The 22,553-nt window shown below is 42.1% G+C and overlaps 1 protein-coding gene and 1 pseudogene across 2 annotated transcripts in view; one reads left to right on the top strand and one right to left on the bottom strand.

Moving 5' to 3' along the window:
- Nucleotides 1–5,680, top strand: part of LOC126251716 (aminopeptidase N-like) — a 291,935-nt gene extending 286,255 nt beyond the window's left edge. For both annotated transcript variants that reach the window (XM_049952311.1, XM_049952310.1), the window contains exon 17: nucleotides 5,476–5,680. In XM_049952311.1, the coding sequence (XP_049808268.1) occupies nucleotides 5,476–5,622 (147 nt within the window). In that variant the 3' untranslated portion in view covers nucleotides 5,623–5,680. The remainder of the gene's footprint in view (nucleotides 1–5,475) is intronic.
- Nucleotides 5,681–11,140: 5,460 nt separating this feature from the next.
- LOC126254051 (5S ribosomal RNA) lies at nucleotides 11,141–11,258 on the bottom strand (annotated as a pseudogene).
- Nucleotides 11,259–22,553: the final 11,295 nt, after the last annotated feature.

Genomic DNA, 22,553 nt, shown 5'->3' on the forward strand with positions numbered 1-22,553 from the left:
TTCACATCCATGATTGTGGCTACCATTTGTTGGGAATTGAAGAATACTTTACAATTTGTCAGACACGGGATAAGCGTAGATAACTGCATTTACTGTAACAGTTAGACGTTAAGATACACAGCGGTAAAAATGAAAATACAAGATATGAACAGATTTTTTAAAACTTTCGTCGACTTGTGGTAATATAAGTCTGAGATTAGCTACCTTAATTACAGGAACACTGTTGATATTGACTGAGTGACGTGACTCCAACGCCTGGCATCTCGTTAGTGTGTGCACTATCTTTGACCACTGATGAGTGTTCTTGATTTCTTGCTTGTGCATATGAAGTGCTCAGTCACGATACGTATGTGTTTCTATTCCAGCGTGTCGCTGGAGGTGTAAGGACCATGCTTCGGAGTAACTGTTGTCCATGACCAATGCTTGTATTTAAGGACTGCATACAGCGCTTCATTTTAGTTTATTTTACCGACTGTGCAAATGATGTAGAAGCATATTTTAGGAAGACACAGTTACAGGGGGATTGAATATGATTTTTTAATATTTTTATTTGTATTTTTATTTTTATAGCTTTTGTAAAATCCTTGTATAACAATTTTGATCATGGCCTGCTCCTTCGAAATGGGTTAATTTTATTGTTTTCGCAGTGTGAAAGGCGGTTGAGCCTACACTTTAATGTTGATTTTAATAGCCACGGCCTCTTCATATCCATCATGGATGAAACGAAAATTTTAGATTTACTGTTAGTGTCATAGAGTTTCACAATCTTTCTAGTTGATCTGATTGGTTCAATTTTTTTTAATATTCCCATAGAATTTTCGCCCGCGTTTTTTCATATCGCAATAAATATTTGTATACTTCACCTATTTTTTATTTCCTCTTAGTCCGTATGTTTCTTCTACAGTATAATTTGGATCTAAAACTAACCTGAGTACTTTTCGTTATTTCTTTTGGATTTCTTCTGTATCTCCCTTACTGTTAACTATGAGTGTTTCAGCCCCACAAACATACTCAGTTTGTTGCTGGACATATAATTTTTAAATGATGTTTGGAGTCCTATTCTTTTTGCTGGTTCTTTAATGATTTCTGTCTCTTTTTGTGCTGTTTGAAAATCATGATACAGAAGTTTCAGGTCATCAGTAAAAGTTAAATAGTATATCTAAACATTGGTTCCTTCTAATTTGATTTGTTCATTATTAGTAATCAACGACTTTAGTTTTCACCACTCTTGGATTACTTTTTTATAAGGCACTGTTGAGAAGTAATGTAGATAGCCCATCATCTTGTCTCTGTTGTGTTTTATTTTCGAAATATCCCAAAATTTCTCCCTTTAATTTCAATTTCAATTTTGTACGATTAACAGTTTCACTAATAATTTCAGTGGTTTTGAAATTCGAAAAGATATCCATGGAACCAAATATTGCACAGTTATGGTTGCACATCGATCACCAAGACATTTCTCATATGAAACCCATTTCGCTTGATCTTCTCCCACATTTTGCTTAATTAGCGGGGAATACCTTTTTCCATTTATGAGTTACTGCTTGCAGACATTTCAGTACCTACATACTCTCCGAGCCCGAGAATTATGAATTTAAAGATAACTGTTTTATCTCACATGATTCCTCACACACGGCACAGTGGTTACATTCCGTTACACAAATGGCATCGTAATTTCACACTGACTGTGACTCTGCCGTTGGCTCAATCCCTACAGATATAAGTTACCTCCATCCCACTTCATGACTGGATTCTTACAGTGGAACACATATATCCGTAACATTTAAGTAAAATTCAGTAACTGTTTTAAATATACGAGGGGCGTTTGAAAAGTCCGTGCAAAAATAATAACTACTTACGTGTTTGGCGTAAACCTTTTTTATTTTTTGGCATAGTCTCCTTTTAGACTTATACACTTCGTCCAACGCTGTTCATTAGAACATTGTTGATCCCTTCCGAATAATAGGAATTGTCCAAGTCTGCAAAATAACTGTTAGTTGCTGCAATCACCTCCTCGTTTGAATAAATTGCGGAACAAATAGTAGTCTGAGGGAGACAAGTCTGGAGAATAGGGGGGGATGTGAAACGAGTTGGAATCCCGTTTCCATTAATTTTGCGACCACCACTGCTGAGGTGTGTGCTAATGCATTGTCGTGATGGAAAAGAACATTTTTGCGGTCCACTCGCCGGCGTCTTTCTTGCAGCTCGGTTTCAAACGGTCCAGTAACAATGAATAATATGCACCTGTAATAGTTTTACCCTTTCCCAGATAGTCCATGAAGATTATTCCTGTGACTCCCGAAAGACAGTCGCCATAACCTTTCTAGCCGCAGGACTGGTCTTCGCCTTTTTTGGTGCGGATTCTCCTTTGGTAACCCATTGTTTAGATTGTTGTTTGGTCTCAAGAGTATAGTAATGTATCCATGTTACATCTACAGTGATGAAACGACGCTTAAAGTCATGCAGATTCTTCCTGAACAGCTGCAAACCATCCTTGCAACACTTCACACTGTTCCGTTTTTGGTCAAACGTGAGCAATCGCGGAACCCATCTTGCGGATAGCTTTCTCATGTGCAAATGTTAATGCAAAATATTATGTACCCGTTCATTCGAGATGCCCACAGCACTAGCAGTCTCGCGCAGCTTAACTCTTCCGTCATCCATCACCATATCATGGATTTTATCAATGATTTCTGGAGGGCGTCCAGAACATTCAGCATCACTTGTGCCCATACGGCCACTCCGAAAATTTTGAAACCACTTATAAAAAGTTCTAATCGAAGGTGCAGAGTCACTGTAATGTTTATCAAGCTTCTCTTTAGTCTCCTGAGGCGTTTTGCCTTTCTTAAAGTAATGTTTAATCACCACACGAAATTCTTCTTCGTCCATTTTTTGACAATCACTCGACTTTCCTGATTCACACGACTGCCAAACAGAAAGAAATAGACCAATATGGTTGAAACTTGGTGTACGTTCTTTCAAAAGATGCTACTAACTGAACATGACCTCGATACGGGCCGGTGGTGCGATCTCTCGGACTTTGCACGAACTTTTCAAACGCTCCTCGTATAAGCAACATTGCATAGTTCTACACAAACATTTGTTTTTTATATTACTTTCACCGCAGATAATCAGCAGTAGGTAAATATCATCTGTAGCAGCCTAACGAATAATATTTCCAAGGGCACGAAATATAAAGGAGTGGGTCCGTAGCTGAGCGGTCGGTATCACTGCCTACGGTGCAGGAGGACCCGGATTCGATTCCCGGTTACTCCTCAGATTTTTCTGAGATGCTGATGTCTGTAATTGGGTTCGCTCAGTCTCGTGAGGCCCAATGAGGTTTGAATAAAGAAGCAGCCTCACTGACGTGATTGGCCACACGCTGATCATATGTCCCGCAATCGCAGATCGCTCCCCCTACTGCTCTGTAGGCAGCAGTCAGACAGTTGGAAAATGCGCAAGGATTAATGCGGAAGTTGTGTGTAGTTTACGTTGCAAAACAGAATGAGCATGAAATGAAAGGAATGGTAAATATCTTTATATGTACACAACGACACTACACTCTAGGGGTCTGTGATGGTTATGTTGACTATTTCTCAATGTTCAGTGTTTTTGAAGGTCATTATGTTACATGATTTTAAGTAGATTAAATTCCTAACCAAGTTCTTCATGATTTCCTCACACGAAGCTAAGAAAGTGGTCTTCATTTAATTACACTGAACAAAATGTGTCTTCGAATCTAGTTGTGGTCTGACGTGTTAAACCAATTTGGATTTTTGTCATTGTAGTAATAGCATTTATTATTATTGTTGTTATTGTTTTTACATTTTTGTTTTTCAATACCATGCTGGAATAATTAGAAATAGGTACTCATTTGGTACAATTTGTTTGCGAGGACTTCCAGCACTAATGCATTCGATAGGGCACAAGTTAATAATCTCTGTACCTCAAATTGGAACACGTGAAGCAGTACTGACCCTACGACTTGTTTTAGAAAATAGATTAAGGAAAGCCAAACCTACGTATCTAGCATTTGTAGACTTAGAGAAAGCGTTTGACAATGTTGACTGGAATACTCTCTTTCAGATTCTGAAGGTGGTAGGGGTAAAATACAGGGAGCGAAAGGCTATTTACAATTTGTACAGAAACCAGATGGCAGTTATAAGAGTCGAGGGGCATGAAAGGGAAGCAGTGATTGGGAAGGGAGTGAGACAGGGTTGTAGCCTGTCCCCGATGTTATTCAATCTGTATATTGAGCAAGCAGTAAAGGAAACAAAAGAAAAATTCGGAGTAGGAATTAAAATCCATGGAGAAGAAATAAAAACTTTGAGGTTCGCCGATGACATTGTAATTCTGTCAGAGACAGCAAAGGACCTAGAAGAGCAGCTGAACGGAATGGACAGTGTCTTGAAAGGAGGATATAAGATGAACATCAACAAAAGCAAAACGAGGATAATGGAATGTAGTCGAATTAAATAGGGCGATGCTGCGGGAATTACATTAGGAAATGCGACGCTTAAAGTAGTAAATGAGGTTTTCTATTTGGGGAGCAAAATAACTGATGATGGTCGAAGTAGAGAGGATATAAAATGTAAACTAGCAATGGCAAGGAAAGCGTTTCTGAAGAAGAGAAATTTGTTAACATCGAGTATAGATTTAAGTGTCAGGAAGTCGTTTCTGAAAGTATTTGTATGGAGTGTAGCCATGTATGGAAGTGAAACGTGGACGATGAATAGTTTAGACAAGAAGAGAATAGAAGCTTTTGAAATGTGGTGCTACAGAAGAATTCTGAAGATTAAATGGGTTGATCACATAACTAATGAGGAGGTATTGAATAGAATTGGAGAGAAGAGAAATTTGTGGCACAACTTGACTAGAAGAAGGGATAGGTTGGTGGGGCATATTCTGAGGCATTAAGGCATCACCAATTTAGTATTGGAGGGCAGCGTGGAGGGTAAAAATCGTAGAGGGAGACCAAGAGTTGAGTACACTAAACAGATTCAGAAGGATGTAGGTTGCAGTAGGTACTGGGAGATGAAGAAGCTTGCACAGGATAGAGTAGCATAGAGAGCTGCATCAAACCAGCCTCTGGACTGAAGACAACAACAACACAACCTCAGAATGAAACTAAAATTTTAATCAAATTGTGTCTGACGAAGGCTGTCTTCCTTCAACTCCAGAGAAGAAGAGCAAAGGTTTCGTTTTTGTAATATCGTGTCATATTTTTTGGCAAATACCTGCACAAATTCTGAGTTGTTGGTTTGCGCACATACGCTTTGTTTTGGCCTATTAATAGTTTTCAAAAGACGATGTTTGAACATCAGTCACAAACCGAGACATCTGTAATTAATGTTAATAATCTGGCTTTAAAAGTGAATGTGAGGCGCAATCCAAATTCATATTATCACGTTTTAGATAAAAAGGAAGTGCGACATATAGTTAGGAAATAACGGAAATGTTGCATTTTTTTCGCAGATAAGCCTGTTGGCATCCTCTCTGGGAGATCATCCGCTGGCGTCCGCAGCGTCTTGGCGGCGTTCCGACGTACCACGTTGCGACGCCATTCGTCGCGACGCCTCCCACTGGCTGAAAAACTGGATGAGCGGCTACGTTGCGACCTGACGTCCGTAAACAAGAACCCTCTATACTGATACTAAGCGAGCAATAAAACGTATCTACTCTGTGCATTTCTACTGCATCATTTACGCTGACAGTCCCTCTGAAACTACCTACCTCCTGCATGTGTACATATTTATCTACGTACATACTCCGCAAGCCATGAGACAGCGCATGGCGGAGGGTATCTTCTTTGTTGTTAGTCATTCTCCTTTCCATTCCACTTGCAAATGGAGCAAGAGCAAAACAATTGTCTTCATTCTTCCACACGGACCCTTATTTCTCTTACTTTGTCATCGAGATCCTTACGTGAGATGTATGCTTGTGGCGGTAGGATCATTCAGCAGTTTGTCGCAAATGCCTGTTCTCTAAAGGTACTATTTCGCTGCGACTGCCCGCCGTAGCGGCGGGCCCTAACTGCCAGCCGTAACTGCCGACCGTCACTGCCTGTGTATTTCGTTGAGACTGCTGACCGCAGCGGCCACGCCACTCAGTGAGTTACCTCTGTGAAAAGAACACGCACGCGAGTTCGCAACATGGATGCTAATACCTTTCTAGGTTTTTTGGTGGACGAGAAAGAAGAAGAGGAAATTGTTGCAATGCTTACAAGATCTTGTCCCCACAGCATTTTCCAAACACGGAAAAGTGAAGGAATTTATGCTAACTTAGTAACCGGTCACTTGCGAAACGATGAAGAGAGGTTCAGAAATTTATTTAGACCTAACCCATCTCAGTTCTATTTTGTTTTAAGTCTGGTGAGAGAAGATATAGCAGGAACAGCTACCAGTATAGTGCAAACTACAATAGAAGCCGACGAAAAAATGGCAGTGACTTTACGGTAAGTAGCTGTATAAAAGCATACGTATTCATCAACAATGGTTTAAAATGGATAATTTTGTATCTCTATGAAATAACATAAATTTCTATTAAAATAATAAGTTTATTTGGAAACGACTCAGGTCCTGTACAGATTGTTGTTTATGTTTACATTATATTTACACGTGTTTACATTATGATTAGTAATTATTTTCAAAAGTAGTATCACCTGCTTGTGGTTCGACGTTTATTAATGGGGTGAAAGTGTACGTACCGTCTCCAACTGATGAAGTTCGTTTGAATGGGGTGAAAGGGAAGACGAGCCGGAAGAACTGATGCTGACAGGTAGTGGCACAAGAGATGATTCTGAAGAACTGTCAAGCCCCGTAACATAGCTTAAAATGTCAATTATCGCTTTATTAATGAGTTGACGTGGTAGTTTCCTAATGGACGCTGCGATGCTTCTCATGAACAGCCCCACATCATCTTCCGGGTCCCGATTATTAGCCAAGCGCTGCAGCAATTCCAATCGTTGTTGGCCCCTTTGGTTGATTGAATCCCAGTGTGTTTTCCTCGATCTGCGAGCTAAGATGGAAGAGTTGGCAGCAAGTGCGTCACCAGAGGACAAGGAAGCAATAGCTTGTGGAGTGTCAGGCCCTGTTTCATTGGCATTTTCTCCGTCTTCATCAGATAGCAGTCCTTCAACACTTGTTGGCTCCTTTAGCGGAAAACTGCAAAAAGACGACCGCTCCTTTTCTACAGCTCTCAAAAAGCCTAGTCTGTTGAACGATGCCCATTTTGTTGTTGAACTTGGTGCTGCAGAACCTGTTTGCAGTTGTTCTTTTCGAACTGTTTTCCAGTAGTTATCTCTGATGTGTTTCCATCTCTTCTTACACTGGTTGCCTAAAACGGAACGATATTTATTTAGCTGTGTAATTAGGACAAGACATTTATGTTTCATGTATTAATAATAATTATGGTTTGTGTTACAGGTTTCTAGCTACAGGGGAGAGTTTTATCTCGAGAATCTTTCAGGAAAGGTGCGAAAGAATTCTACACTCTTTGGGGTTTCACTAAGTGCTGTGCTGCGATTGATGGGAAACATATAAGGATACGGTGTCCTGGAAAAAGTGGTTCCCTTTTTTGGAATTACAAAGGGTACTTCTCCATAGTACTTTTGGCATTGGTTGATGCGAACTGTAAATTCGTTGCGATAGACGTAGGTTAATATGGGAAGGAAGGAGACAGTGGCATATTTAATAAGTCGGCAATGGGGAAAATGATCATGAAAGGAGACGTGTTTCCAGCAGATGAAGAGCTTCCATTAACTGACATCAAGATGCCATTTGTTATAGTAGGCGACGAGGCATTCCGCTTGCGAAAGCATATTCTCAAGCCTTACACTCGCTCGTCTGCCCAGCAAGATAAATCAAAAGCGACCTTCAACTATAAATTGTCACGAGCGGGCCGAGTTTCTGAGAACGCTTTTGGACTTTTGTGTCAGGTATTTCGAGTGTTCTACACAAATCTGAATCTGGAACCTAACACATGTGATAAACTCGTTACAGCTTGTTGCTGTCTACACAATCTCATCAGGGGCGCCTATTTAGAAAAAGGAGGACGACCTTTTTATGAACTTGACCATGACGTGAGTTTACCACAGAACATTATTCCCCTGCCCCGAACAGGGGGATTCTACCAAGCTGAAGGGTTTCAGGTACGAGATACATTAGAATTACTTCTGCGAACCTACAAATCAATGATTACAACCTGGAAAAGAACTAAGGCTCAAATAAAGGAAATAAATTATTGTTGCTACTCGTAACGACTATTGTAATCGTTTGGTGACAGAAAGAATGGAAGCATTGTTGTAGCCTTCATATTGTATAATTTGTCACAGTAGGAAAAAAAGCATAAATAAATGAATGTGTATATGCAAAACACTTACCATCTTTTTTCATTGTTTCTCCTATCTTCGTCCACAACTTATCCTTTGCCATCACATTTCTGAAATCTGTATGCGTATTATCATACAGTATAGAGTATCTGCTCACATACTCCACTAACTGTTCGTCGTCATCGTGAAAAACCTTTCTTCGACATACCGCGTCGTTGATTTCTGCAGTCGTCACACACCTGGTAGTCGCGGCCCAACTGCTTGACTGCTTCTGCAGCGGCCGAGACGCGGCAGTTGCGATGACGTCACGACCGCTAACTGCCGAGCAGTTACGACATTCGTTCCGTTGCTTTGCCTAAGAGCAGTAGTCAACTGCCCGCAGTCACTGCCGGCCGCTACGGCCGGCAGTTGCAGCGAAATAGTACCTTAAACTTTCTCAATGGTTCCATTAGTTTCTTCATGTGTGGGTCCACAGCCTCGACACAATTTCTGAATGATAAAACTATTTCAAATATCCACCGCAGGCTGTCAAATTCTTTACATGTACAAGACGTCTTTCATTGCATCACGTTCCCACTCACATATCTGAGAATCTATTATGTATGCTCGTGCCTTCGGTAGCAGTCAGCAATATACCTATGTGCCAAACGCTTTCCGGAATCTAGGAATATCGAATCCCCAGTTGCCCTTCATCCTTGGTTCGCAGTACATCATGCGCGAATAGCGCAGTTTGAGTTTATAACTCTCTCTCCCCGACCAAGAAAAAGAACTACATTGATAAAAAAATTATATGAGAATGAAAACATGTAGACTCATATTCTGCAGGCGAAAAACAGGATCGCACTTTCTTTTTCACGACCGCGTGATAGGCGTACCAAATTTATTCGCACTAGGACATCGGACTTCTCAGTGAAATAATAGCTGCACGCTCTGAAAAAAATTGCTTCGTTAGTGGCGATCTGAAAGAGATGTAGAAAATAGTTGATAATTGTCCGTCTAGGCGCTACAGTCTGGAACCGCGCTGCCGCTGTGTGTGATGTGCTTAGGTTAGTTAGGTTTAAGTAGTTCTAAGTTCTAGGGGACAGATGACCTCATAAGTTAAGCCCCATAGTGCTCAGAGGCATTTGAACCAATTGTCCGTCTTCAAGCCGTTATTTCGGAAACGTCTACAGGTACTTACAAAGCTGCAATCTCCAAATCATCAGCTACGAAAATAGTGATTATTAGTGTAACAAAACGAATGATGAACAACTTCCAAAATTCGGAAAGAATATTTTGTTGATATTTATGTCAATTACTAGCATATATTAAGTTTGTCTTCCCTTACCATGCATACAAACTGTCATTCAATTACAGATTTCTAATAGCATTTACAGCATGTATATAAATATAAAGGTTTATGAATCATTTGACGTATCGTTACAAGTTTCTCACGAGCGATGCTCTCTAAATCCATGATGATTCTTGAATAAAATCCTTGTTCTCTCAAGAAAATGTATTATATTCGAACTAAGAATATGCCAAAGAATTTTGCAGGAAACCGATGTTAAGTTTTTTTTTTTTTTTTTTTTTTTTTTGATTTAAGGTCCGTCAGTTACGCAAAATACTGAAATATGTTTCAGCACCACTGTGCCATCGTCAGTGGGTTTTCGTTTTTATTTATTCTTTACATTTGGTGAGCATGAATTTTCTGGACCACTTTTGTGTTAATTATTACAGGTAGCTTGTCATGTTTTCGTATAGCAAGCACTTCCATTCTCCGCATCATGCTGAGATATTGTCATGCATACGTAGCTGTAACAAGTATTTTCCACAAATAACGTAGCAAAACGCTTTTCACTACACCAGAATACAGTGTAATTGTATCACACAAAACACAAACGTGGTCCAGCAAATTCACGCTCACCAAATGCAATGAATAAATAAAAACGAAAACCCACTTATGATGGCACAGTGGTGCCGAAACATGTTTGGGTACTGAGAAAAACGGTGTTTTGCTTATCTGGCGGACCTCAAATCCCAAAACTTTTAACTGCAAACACGGCCAATACAAGGAGCTGCAAATCAAAAGACAGATGTTAAGCATATTGGTCGGTAATTTTGCGTGTCTGTTCTTTTAACCTTCTTATACGCAGGAGTCAAGTGCGCTTTTTTCCAGTCGTATGGGACTTTCAACTGGAGGAAAGATTCACTGAAATTCACTAAGAGACGACACTTCCCGTACTCTACAGCTTCAGCTGCAGACAGTCTCAGATTTCTGCTCAGCCTATCCGGCACTGGTCCCACGAGGAGCACTCTTTGTGAAACCGAATTGGGATTTCATCTGAAACTCGCCACTTATTTGTTCTCAACTCTTTCAGGTGTTTTACAACGCCACGGGTGCCTGTTTCTATGTCCTCGATGCAGGAGTTTGGGCAGGGTTTAACTCCCCAAAGCCTGAGAGTTAAAAGGACGGGTAACTGAAATTTCTAAGCTTGCACGAAATATTAAGCTTCACTGGAATAAGTCGTTTGGTTTCATATTTTCGCGACCGTGAGAACTTTTTAATATCTCAAGAGCGTCCGTATTGTTCGCACTGGCAAATCGGACTTCGCAAATTAAATAACAAAGCACTCCGTCTTCAGGCCACAAGTGGCCCATCGGGACCATCCGACCGCCGTATCATCCTCAGCTGAGGATGCGGATAGGAGGGGCGTGTGGTCAGCACACCGCTCTCCCGGTCGTTATGATGGTTTTCTTTGACCGGAGCCGCTACTATTCAGTCGAGTAGCTCCCCAATTGGCATCACGAGGCTGAGTGCACCTCTAAAAATGGCAACAGCACATGGCGGCCCGGATGGTCACCCATCCAAATGCAGACCACGCCCGACAGCGCTTAACTTCGGTGATCTGACGGGAACCGGTGTATCCACTGCTGCAAGGCCGTTGCCAAATTAAATAACAAGCAGGTTCTGAATTGTTACCATAATCCGTAGCTATCTCAATAAGAGGGCCAGAATGGCGGCCAAGCAAACTTCGTCCAAGCCGGCTATTTCCATTCTCACAATGTTCATAACATACAATGGATATTGTTAGTACGAAACAAAGAAGTATTAGACAATGTGTAAATTCAATTTTGTTGTTATTACTGCTCAAACACACTTACTTTAACATATAAGTCTTAACAGTTGAAGGACAGGAGATGGGAAGCTGAAGAACGAAATGAATGGTGAAGGATGTCAGACAAAAAAATGAACATTAATTCCCAGAAACAATCCTGTTATTCTACACACTGCTCCGATATCCTAACATTTCAGATCCAAGATCTTATGTTTTACATTCCTAAGCCTTTTTTCTTATGTGTCATTACAAATAACACATTACATAGGCAGACTGCATCTAAAGGTAAGAAAAAATACATTCACTTAAACAGGAAAGTAAATAAAAATACTATTGTGTCTCTATAGGCGATCAGGCGATGGAATGTTGTACGATCTTCCTGCCTGAATGATTTTTAAATGCGAAATTTAAAACTCTAGTTTCATTCTCGCTCCCTTTACTGCCATACCAGACTGGTATGCGAATGACTGAATGGAAGCTTCGACCCGATTAGCTGTTTTACATAGAACCAGAATTACTACGATTCTTGGCAAGAGCTTTCGATGAAGTATGATGTTGGAAATGTATGCTTCGCTCATAGATTTTTTTATAGACATACGAATTTCTACCAAATATTGGCGTTTTTTTCTCTCTCTCTCTTTTTTACCGAGGGTGTAATAAGCTCTGTTTTCTCAACATTGTACGAATTTTATTATTAAACTCCGATAGGATTATTTCACTCTTAAACCATTTACTCATTGTATTGTATTGTATGGAACTGGGGCCCTAGAAGCGACGGTGAGACTCCGTCCTTGCCACAGCCATCAGTGGTACACAACTCAACAACAGGCTACTCACCCCACCGCCTCCCGACACCGAACCCAGGGTTATTGTGCGGTTCGGCCCCCAATGGACTACCCCCGGGAACGTCTCACACCAGACGAGTGTAACCCCAATGTTTGCGTGGTAGAGTAATTATGGTGTACGCGTACGTGGAGAAAGTCGCAGCAATCGCTGACATAGTGTAACTGAGGCGAAATGCTGGGAATCAGCCCGCATTCGAAGGCTTATGGAAAACCGCCTTCAAAACCATCCACAGACTGGCTGGCACACCGGACCTCGACACTAATCCGCCGGGCGGATTCGTGTCGGGGACCAACACGCCTTCCGCCCGGAAAGCAGTGCGTTAGACCGCACGGCTAACCGGCGGGCTACTCGGTGCATAGTTCTCCAGAGTGCGATTTATAGTCAATTTCATCTTTGCCCATGGTTCCTCTACATTCATCATCTTGGAACTAAATGACGTACACTCGTTGTCTGAGCAGAACGCTAACAAGTGCTAATCTGTTCTTTCCAGGATACTCGCATAAACTATCCTAACCTTCTTGATGGATTTATTAACTTAAGTAACATCGGGGCGATGATGACCGTGATTGCTAATCCCTGTCTCTACGCTGACACTGTCGATAGGGTGAGGAATGTTCGTAGCTACAAGGTCCAAAATATTCCCACATCGCGTGAGTTGCGAAACTAGTAGTTCAAAAAAGTTCAGAGAAAACGTTCAGAGCTTCTTCGCAAGACTAACTCTCAGTACCACCTGCAACTAATTCATAGTTTTACAAGTCGATATTCACCTCCGGCTAAGTATTCACAAGCAGGGAACATCTGTGATACTGAGCGAAGACTTTTTTTGAATGATTCTACAACTATGGCAGCGGGATAAGCTGGCCTGTAAAAAAAATCTGATGATTAATGTGAGTTAACCTAGTCCAGTAACTTGCATCCAGATAGCTTTGCAGTGAGTCTCAATTTCGACCTCGCTAAACGTAACACATACATCGTAAAAAGTTTTGCATCATCCCAGTTCCCAGAACTCCTGACGATAGACGTTGACTGTGGTTATTGTACCACAGACACAGTCCCTTTAACTGTTCAGAGATCTCACTAAACGCGCCCAAAGATGTAAATAACCATGCATGAGCAGCACCTATTAGACGGAGGGGGTCCGACAGCCGATCAGTTCCAGTCATTCTACCGGGAAGGAGGTACACGGCTCGTGTTGTCTGTAGTTCAACCATGCCTAGACGGTCAATATCGCGGTACGACCGCGTCCGCATTGTTACTTTGTACCAGGCGTCTCGGAGTGAACAAAAGCGATGTTGTTTGGACATGGAAGAGATACAGAGAGACAGGAACTGTCGATGATAAGCCTCGCTCAGGCCTCCCAAGCTCTACTACTGCAGTGGATGACCACTACCTACGGATTATGGCTCGGAGGAACCCTGACAGCAACGCCACCATGTTGAATAATGCTTTTCGCGCAGCCACAGGACGTCGTGTTACGAATAAAACTGCGCGTAATACACTGCATAATGCGCAACTTCACTCCCGACGACCATGGCGAGGTCCATCTTTGCAACCACGACCCCATGCAGCGTGGTACAGGTGGGCCCAACAACATGCCGAATGGACCGCTCAGGATTGGCATCACGTTCTCTTCACCGATGAGTGTCGGATATGCCTTCAACCAGACAATCGTCGGAGACGTGTTTGGAGGCAACCCATTCAGGCTGAACGCCTTAGACACACTGTCCAGCCAGTGCAGCAAGGTGGAGGTTCCCTGCCGTTTTGGGGTGGCATTATGTGAGGCCGACGTTCGCCGCTGGTGGGCATGGAAGGCGCTGAAACGGCTGTGCGATACGTGAATCCCATCATCCGACCAATAGTGCAACCATATCGGCGGCATACTGGCGAGGAATTCGTCTTCGTGGACGACAATTCACGGCCCGTCGTGCACATTTTGTGAATGACTTCCTTCAGGATAACGACATCGCTCAACTAGAGTGGCCAGCATGTTCTCCAGACATGAACCCTATCGAACATGACTGTGATAGATTGAAAAGGGCTGTTTATGGACGGTGTGACCCACCAACTACTCTGAGGGATCTACGCCGAATCGTCGTTGAGGAGTGGAAAAATCTGGACTAACGGTGCCCTGATGAACTTTTGGATAGTATGCCACGACGAATACAGGCTTGCATCAATGCAAGAGGACATGCTACTGGGTATTAAAGGTATCGTTGTGTACAGCAATCTGGACCACCATCTCTGAAGGTTTCGCTGTATGGTGGTACAACATGCTATGTGTGGTTTTCATGAGCAATAAAAAAGGCGGAAATGATATTTATGTTGATCTCTATTCGAATATTCTGTACAGATTCCGGAACCGAGGTGATGCAAAACTTTTCTTTCTGTGTGTATTTATGCTGATTGCAATGAACACTCATCCTTCTTTGATGTCTAATCTGTATTTTCGCTATACGTTCCACGGCCCTTTAAATATTTCGGAGCTTTCTACTTAAGGATTTATCCAACTCTCGACTACAGGTGTAATAAGAACGGGTCAGATTCCGAGGACGGCAGTACATTCAGCGACTTTATTACGAATGCTTCACCAAATTACTGTTAAAATCTTGACATTCGAAATGTGTACGCGATCAGATTACGCTCTCTGCGTATTGATTGGCGACCGTTCATCATAGTACCTCAAACTATCGCCTAGCCTATGAAACCCACGAGTACTCTACATGTACTCTGCTACCCAGTAACTGCTTCTTCTGTGCAATACTCACCTGGTCTATCTAGGAGAATCCTACAATTCTCCACCCGTAACGCAGATCGAGATGTCTGCAGCCAAGTCTGTCGCAGAATCGACGGAAATGGCTGAGACCCTCCATTCGGCTACAAACCAAAGGATCTCAATCGACTCTGGATACGATACTGCACATTGTAAGGTGTGCTTGAACCACGGAGGCAGCTCAGCAGGCTTGGCCAGTTCCGCCAGCCGCCCTTAGGAACCGGGGATGGCCATCTGGCAAGATATCTGTTTGAAAATTATTTGTAATAATAACGATATCTATAGATAATTTGTTGTTGAAGGCTGTCTGTTTATCGAAGAAAGTATAGATGGGCGTGTGTCAGAATCAGCAATAGTGGATATCAGTATGTTCCTTTACATATCTCTAAAACAGGTAACAATTTTAGCCATATGCCTTTACCACATTACCCCAAAACAGGTTTCCAGTACTAACACACTGTAATCATTTTAAGTGCACTTATTATGAAAATTGTATTAAGAAAGTTAAAAAATACGATAATCAACAACCTTGAAAGTTATGCTAACGGTGTTAGAACTGGCGGTGGTCGAGATATAATTATCAGGTTGAGATATCACTCTGTTAGTTACGACGGGAACTTGCAATTCAAATGGCTCTGAGCACTATGTGACTCAACATCTGTGGTCATCAGTCCCCTAGAACTTAGAACTACTTAAACCTAACGAACCTAAGGACATCACACACATCCATGCTCGAGGCAGGATTCGAACCTGCGACGGTAGCGGTCAAGCGGTTCCAGGCTGACGCGCCTAGAACCGAACGGCCACACCGGCCGGCACTTGCAATTAAACTCAGCATATTTAGAGTAGCGGCTTTCCAGTTAATTTTATCATGATATTATGTATGTATAAGTACACATAGAATCTATGGTTTAATGATAGTTAATACGGTGCTCAGAATTAGTCTGACAGATGCGATCTTGGTTAATTACGTTCATGATCAGTTGACAAGTTGAATTAGAACGTTCATGATCAGCTGATAAGCTGAATTAGAAGCACGTATCTTATAGTTTTAGCACCCCCTCTGACCTTCCACAACACAGGCAGAATAGCCAGAGCTTGGTCCAAGTTGCAATCACTGTCAGTGCAAAAGTTCCGACACTTATTTTATTCCTGGCGTATAAGCGACAACAACACAGCAACTGCGCTGGGAACTTGAGCTAAAAACTGTAAAACGCGGGTGCGTTCCCTACTGGTCAGTGCTATCAGGCAGTGTTAAGCAGTGGGTCTGCGATCGTTGTGTATCAACGTTGTAGTGACGAAAATCGCACTGGAGCAACATCTCTAAATCTAGTGTACAAGAAACTCTCCAGACTGTTCTGAAGAAAAGTCTGTGTAAAGCTTGTCCTATATATCGTGACTACAGATCAAAAACAACAATACGTGAACGCTTGCTTCAATTTGATTGAAACGCAAAACGCGAACAATTCTTCTGTGGAAAAAAAATCATCACTGGTGACAAGACTTGATATTATCGACACGAACCTGCCACAGTATGACAAAGTGTAGAAATTCAAATAAAGGTCAACTGTTTGACGAGGTAACCGACACGCGAGCCAATGAGACGCGCGAGTTGATCAACATCCCAAAAGGGGACTTCTCTGACGGTTTCACGTGGTTTTATGAAAGTTCTGTGTTTTGAATTCAAGTGTGAAGAGTCGCAATTCTGAGTGTAGAGGAGAGGCGGGTAAAACCAAATGTGTCCGCAGCTCGTGGTCTAGTGGCTATCGTTGCTACCGCTGGATCACGGGGTCCCAGGTTCGATTCCCCGCCGGTATGTGCTTTTTCTCTGCCCGTGGACTGGGTGTTTGTGTTGTCCTCATCATTCCATCATCATTCATGAAAGTGACTAAATTGGCCAATGTACAGATTGGGAATGTGTACAGGCGCTAATGACCGCGCAGTTAGGCGCCCCACAAACCAGACATCATCATCATCATCATCATCATCATCAAAACCAAACCACGTAGTCTGTGAGTAGTGCTGACATTGGTTTGGTAAGGCTCATCTGGGTGACGAACATAATGTGAATGCTAACTTTCCAACGCCATGTTTTGTTCAGTTTTGCACTATGGAGCAAAACCTGCTGCACCAGGTTTCAAACAATAAAACTTTAAACAAAGATTTAGAACCACAAGCGAAAGTGCCACAAAAGGATATATCAGTAGCTGAGACATTTCAAGATGACGTCCCTGAAACCAGTCCGCTCCACGACAAAATTTCTCAATCTTCTGCAACCAAAATACTTCCATAACCACAAGATGAATTGGGAGCAGCTCCTTGGACTTTGGCAATGACATCGGACGGATTGGCGGCAGTTGCTGAAACTTACGATACATCATCGTCATTATGTGTCATCAAAGCTTCTAATGCCTCCTCCGAAGGTTGACTCGGTAGAAAATTCAAAGCAAAGCATTAGTAGGATAAATGGCAAAGCAGTAATTCTGACCTCTCCTTACATAAATTATATGGAAGCTGAAGAAAAACCAGGAAAGATAAAGAAGAAAAAACTCAAAATGAAAACTTTTTATAGGAAAGAACCAAAAGGGCCAAGATGCAAACAAAGCGAAGAAGCAGAAAACAACAATTAGAAAGACTAGACTGGCTCAAAAGAAATTGAAGTAACCAGATTCTTCGAGTTCATCAGGCGCAGAAACCCCAGTCGAAGCAAACATATTTGGTAATAGGCTATATTCAGATTCATCATCGAAGGAGGAATGGACACAGTGCCTGTCTTGTCGTGGCTGGGTTCACGAAGAATTATCAGTGCTGAGGAAGATGAAAACCACTTCGTCTACGATTTCTGTACTGTTTTTCGTTAGGGCCAGTTATTGAGAACTTTGTTTAAATTAGTGTAATATTTCGAAAATCTGATTCCCTTTGACAAAAACTAGTTTTCGTATTCAAAAGAGATTCGTGCTATGCCTTGGTAGTATTTTTAATGATCTGTACACATTTTCATGTTTTTTTGCGGCAGAATAAACATTTTTCTTGTTTTAAAATTTTTTCCAGTGATTTAAATGGGTAACCCATTTTACCCCATAGGTGGGACAAAACCGTGAATTTTGCTCCTGACGAGGTTAGTATTTTTTATGTTTTTGTCACGTTGTTGAATACGTAATAGATCTGAATAACCTTAATTTACAAATTTATTGATCACTTCAAATAATTTGTATGAATTAAAAGTTAACGTATTCAGTTTTGCCCTACTTTCCCCTACCAATATGTATGATTCCCTTGGTAATTAGGCGAATTACAAGACTAGAAGTCCCCTCTGTCCCACTACAAGCCTTATAGGATATTTGGCTGAAAACAATAAAGTTGTACAACAGCTCATTCAGCTCTCACTACTAACGGATGCACCAATAACTATTGCAACTCTTCAGTCCAGGTGATCTCTTCCCATGCTTTGAGCGACAATGGAGGTTCAAATGGTTCAAATGGCTCTCAGCACTGTGGGACTTAACATCGGAGGTCATCAGTCCCCTAGAACTTAGAACTACTTAAACCTAACTAACCTAAGGACATCACAAACATCCATGCCGGAGGCATGATTCGAACCTGCGACCGTTGCGGTCGTGCGATTCCAAACTGAAGCGCCTAGAACCGCTCGGCGGCTCCGGCCGACGAAGGTTTATTCAGCACTTGTACATACAAAATCGCGGAGCGAACTGCCTCCGGCCAGAACACATACAGTATACAGGGTGGTCCATTGATCGTGAGCGGGCCAAATATCTCACGAAATAAGCGTCAAACGAAAAAACTACAAAGAACGAAACTTGTCTAGCTTGAAGGGGGAAACCAAATCCAGATGGCGCTATGGTTGGCCCGCTAGATGGCACTGCCATAGGTCAAACGGATATCAACTGCGCTTTTTTTTAAAACAGGAATCCCAATTTTTTTATTACTATTCGTGTGGTATACAAAAATATGATTTTTAGTTGGACCACTTTTTTCGCTTCGTGATAGATGGCTCTGTAATAGTCACAAACATATGGCTCACAATTTTAGACGAACAGTTGGTAACAGGTAGGTTTTTTAAATTAAAATACAGAACGTAGGTACGTTTGAACATTTTATCTCGGTTGTAACAATGTGATACATGTACCTTTGTGAACTTATCATTTCTGAGAACGCATGCTGTTACAGCGTGATTACCTGTAAATACCACATTAATGCAATAAATGCTCAAAATGATGTCCGTCTACCTCAATGCATTTGGCAATACGTGTAACGACATTCCTCTCAACAGCGAGTAGTTCGCCTTCCGTAATGTTCGCACATGCATTGACAATGCGCTGACGCATGTTGTCAGGCGTTGTCGGTGGATCACGATAGCAAATATCCTTCAAATTTCCCCACAGGAAGAAACCCGGGGACGTCAGATCCAGTGAACGTGCGGGCCATGGTATGGTGCAATCCACCTGTCATGAAATATGCTATTCAATACCGCTTCAACCGCACATCCATCATGTTGGAAGTACATCGCCATTCTGTCATGCAGTGAAACATCTTGTAGTAATATCGGTAGAACATTACGTAGGAAATCAGCATACATTGCCCCATTTAGATTGTCATCGATAAAATGGGAGCCAATTATCCTTTCTCCCATAATGCCGCACCATACATTAACCCCCCAATCCCGATGATGTTCCACATGTCGCAGCCAGCGTGGATTTTCCGTTCCCCAATAGTGCATATTATGCCGGTTGACGTTACCGCTGTTTGTGAATGACGCTTCGTCGCTAAATAGAACGCGTGCAAAAAATCTGTCATCGTTCTGTAATTTCTCTTGTGCCCAGTGGCAGAACTGTACACGACGTTCAAAGTCGTCGCCATGCAATTCCTGGTGCATAGAAATATGGTACGGGTGCAATCGGTGTTGATGTAGCATTCTCAACACCGACGTTTTGAGATTCCCGATTCTCGCGCAATTTGTCTGCTACTGATGTGCTGATTAGCCGCAACAGCAGCTAAAACACTTACTTGGGCATCATCATTTGTTGCAGGTCGTGGTTGACGTTTCACATGTGGCTGAACACTTCCGGACACTTGGATGATGTCGTCCAGGATACCGAGCAGCGTACATAGCACACGCCCGTTGGGCATTTTGATCACAATAGCCATACATCAACACGATATCGACCTTTTCCGCAATTGCTAAACGGTCCATTTTAACACGAGTAATGTATCACGAAGCAAATACCGTCCGCACTGGCGGAATGTTACGTGATACCACGTACTTATACGTTTGTGACTATTGCAGCGCCATCTATCACAATGCGAAAAAAGTGGTCCAACTAAAACATTCATCTTTCTTTATGTACTACAGGAATATTTAATAAAAAAATGGCGGTTCCTATTTTAAAAAACGCAGTTGATAGCCGTTTGACCTATGGCAGCGCCATCTAGCGGGCCAACCATAACGCCATCTGGTTTCCTCCTTTAAGCTAGACGAGTTTCGTTCTTTGTAGTTTTTTCGTTTGGCGCTTATTTCGTGAGATATTTGTCCCGGTCACTATCAATGGACCACCCTGTATATACAGCTACAGAACATTCCCGTACAATGATTCTTGACTTTTATAGATACTTCTAGAATGTACTCGAACCGAATATAGAAATTAAAATTGTACAGTGTAAGTGAGCTTTGAATTCACGTCCTTCCGTACAACGGTGTAGTATCATAACCAGTACACTCAGCTTCTTGCGCCATAATATTTTAATAACGCTTACGCACCAACTTCTAGTGAGTGTAGACGCTAACAACTTTCCCTACAGCGAGTCTCTTGACTGTGTGTGTTAAGACTGTGATAATACCTGAAGCGTGACAAATGTTATGCCCGCAATTAATTTTATTGTATTCTCTTAAATCATATGTATTATAAATTAAATTACAAGAGTGATTTCTATGCCAGGATCAAAACTACTCGACAAGAGGTATCCGTCGAAGTTTAAAAAAATTATTGTTTTCCTAGCAGTAGTGAGAATGCATTCGCCTGAAGGATTCATTCGTTATCTTACTCGCTCGTGTAGGCACAGAGTTCACGTTTTTATCGTGATATTGCAATTTTTACGAATATGACTCAGCTTACAGCTCGTAGCGGTCGTAATGATTCTGGTAAATAAGTAGGAGGGCAAATTCCAGCGTATAATGCTCCGATCTGACTGACATCAGAGGCTGTGAGACTGTAAGAAGTATGCACAGAGATTAGCGCATTAAGTGTACTAGCTCCCCACAAACAAGAGGTCAACACGTGGCAGTGAATCTCGGGCATTTATTCTTGAACAACCATCTGCTTATTGTCGTAGCTCAAGATGGAAGCGTCTGGCAAATACCGCTTTAACGCACGTAAATATCTTTGTCACGCACACAAGGGCATATATAGCGAACCTTCCACCACCGCAGCCTTAGAAAAAAGTGTATGATCTTGGCAAACCGCATCCTCACCCTCCACACAGACAGACATAGCAATTCAGTATGTTTAAATAAAACCAGAATATGTAATGGATACTGAGAAGTTGCAAGAGTACCCAGAAACTTCTGTCGTAACCCCAGAAAACTATTTCGCCTTTCACTGTTATTCTTCTTGTATTGGAAACTGCCAGATGATTTGAATTCTAAGAGCTGCTAGCCGCGTCGCTCGCCAGTTGGTATCTATTGTTTCGAAACTGTTGCGACTACTATTGTAGTGTCAGTACGAAGGCCGTTGCAACTTGGTTAAAGCGCGTGAAGTAAATATCTCAGCGAAGTCTATCCTATTTAAGAAACAATTGCTGTGATGGAGGCGTACGTGTCTACCGGTTCATTTAAGGAAACGCGGAACATTTTTGTAAAAACGTTTCCTGGCGTTTCCATACCAGCAAAGAGAAGTATACAGGATTTAGTGACAAAGTAGCGTACTAGAGGGTCCGTTGCAAACGCAGAAAAGAATAGAGCCCTGTCCGTTCGCACACCTGCTGCGATCATGGATATTCAAGCACAAATGATCCAGAGTCAAAGAAGTCGACTCGTAAACTGTTGCAACAAGTGAACGTTAAGCGTAGGTCTTGTCAACATGTGGCTGGTCGTGGCTCTGAGCACTATGGGACTTAACAGCTATGGTCATCAGTCCCCTAGAACTTAGAAGTACTTAAACCTAACTAACCTAAGGACATCACACAACACCCAGTCATCACCAGGCAGAGAAAATCCCTGACCCCGCCGGGAATCGAACCCGGGCGCGGGGAGCGAGAACGCTACCGCACGACCACGAGCTGCGGACAGTGTCAACATGTTTTACACCATGTAGAGATGAAGCCCTACAAAGTGACATGTGTCCAAGAACTGAAGGAGGAAAATGCGTCAAAAATTGTGAATTACTGTACTCGGGTATGTCAAACACTTGAGATTGAAATGTTGGATACGCAGCTATATTTCATAGGTGATGAAGACCGGTTCCACCTGACTGGGCGTGTGAACTCCCATAACACC

This window comes from Schistocerca nitens, chromosome 4 (assembly GCF_023898315.1).
Source record: "Schistocerca nitens isolate TAMUIC-IGC-003100 chromosome 4, iqSchNite1.1, whole genome shotgun sequence".
NCBI lineage: Eukaryota > Metazoa > Arthropoda > Insecta > Orthoptera > Acrididae > Schistocerca > Schistocerca nitens.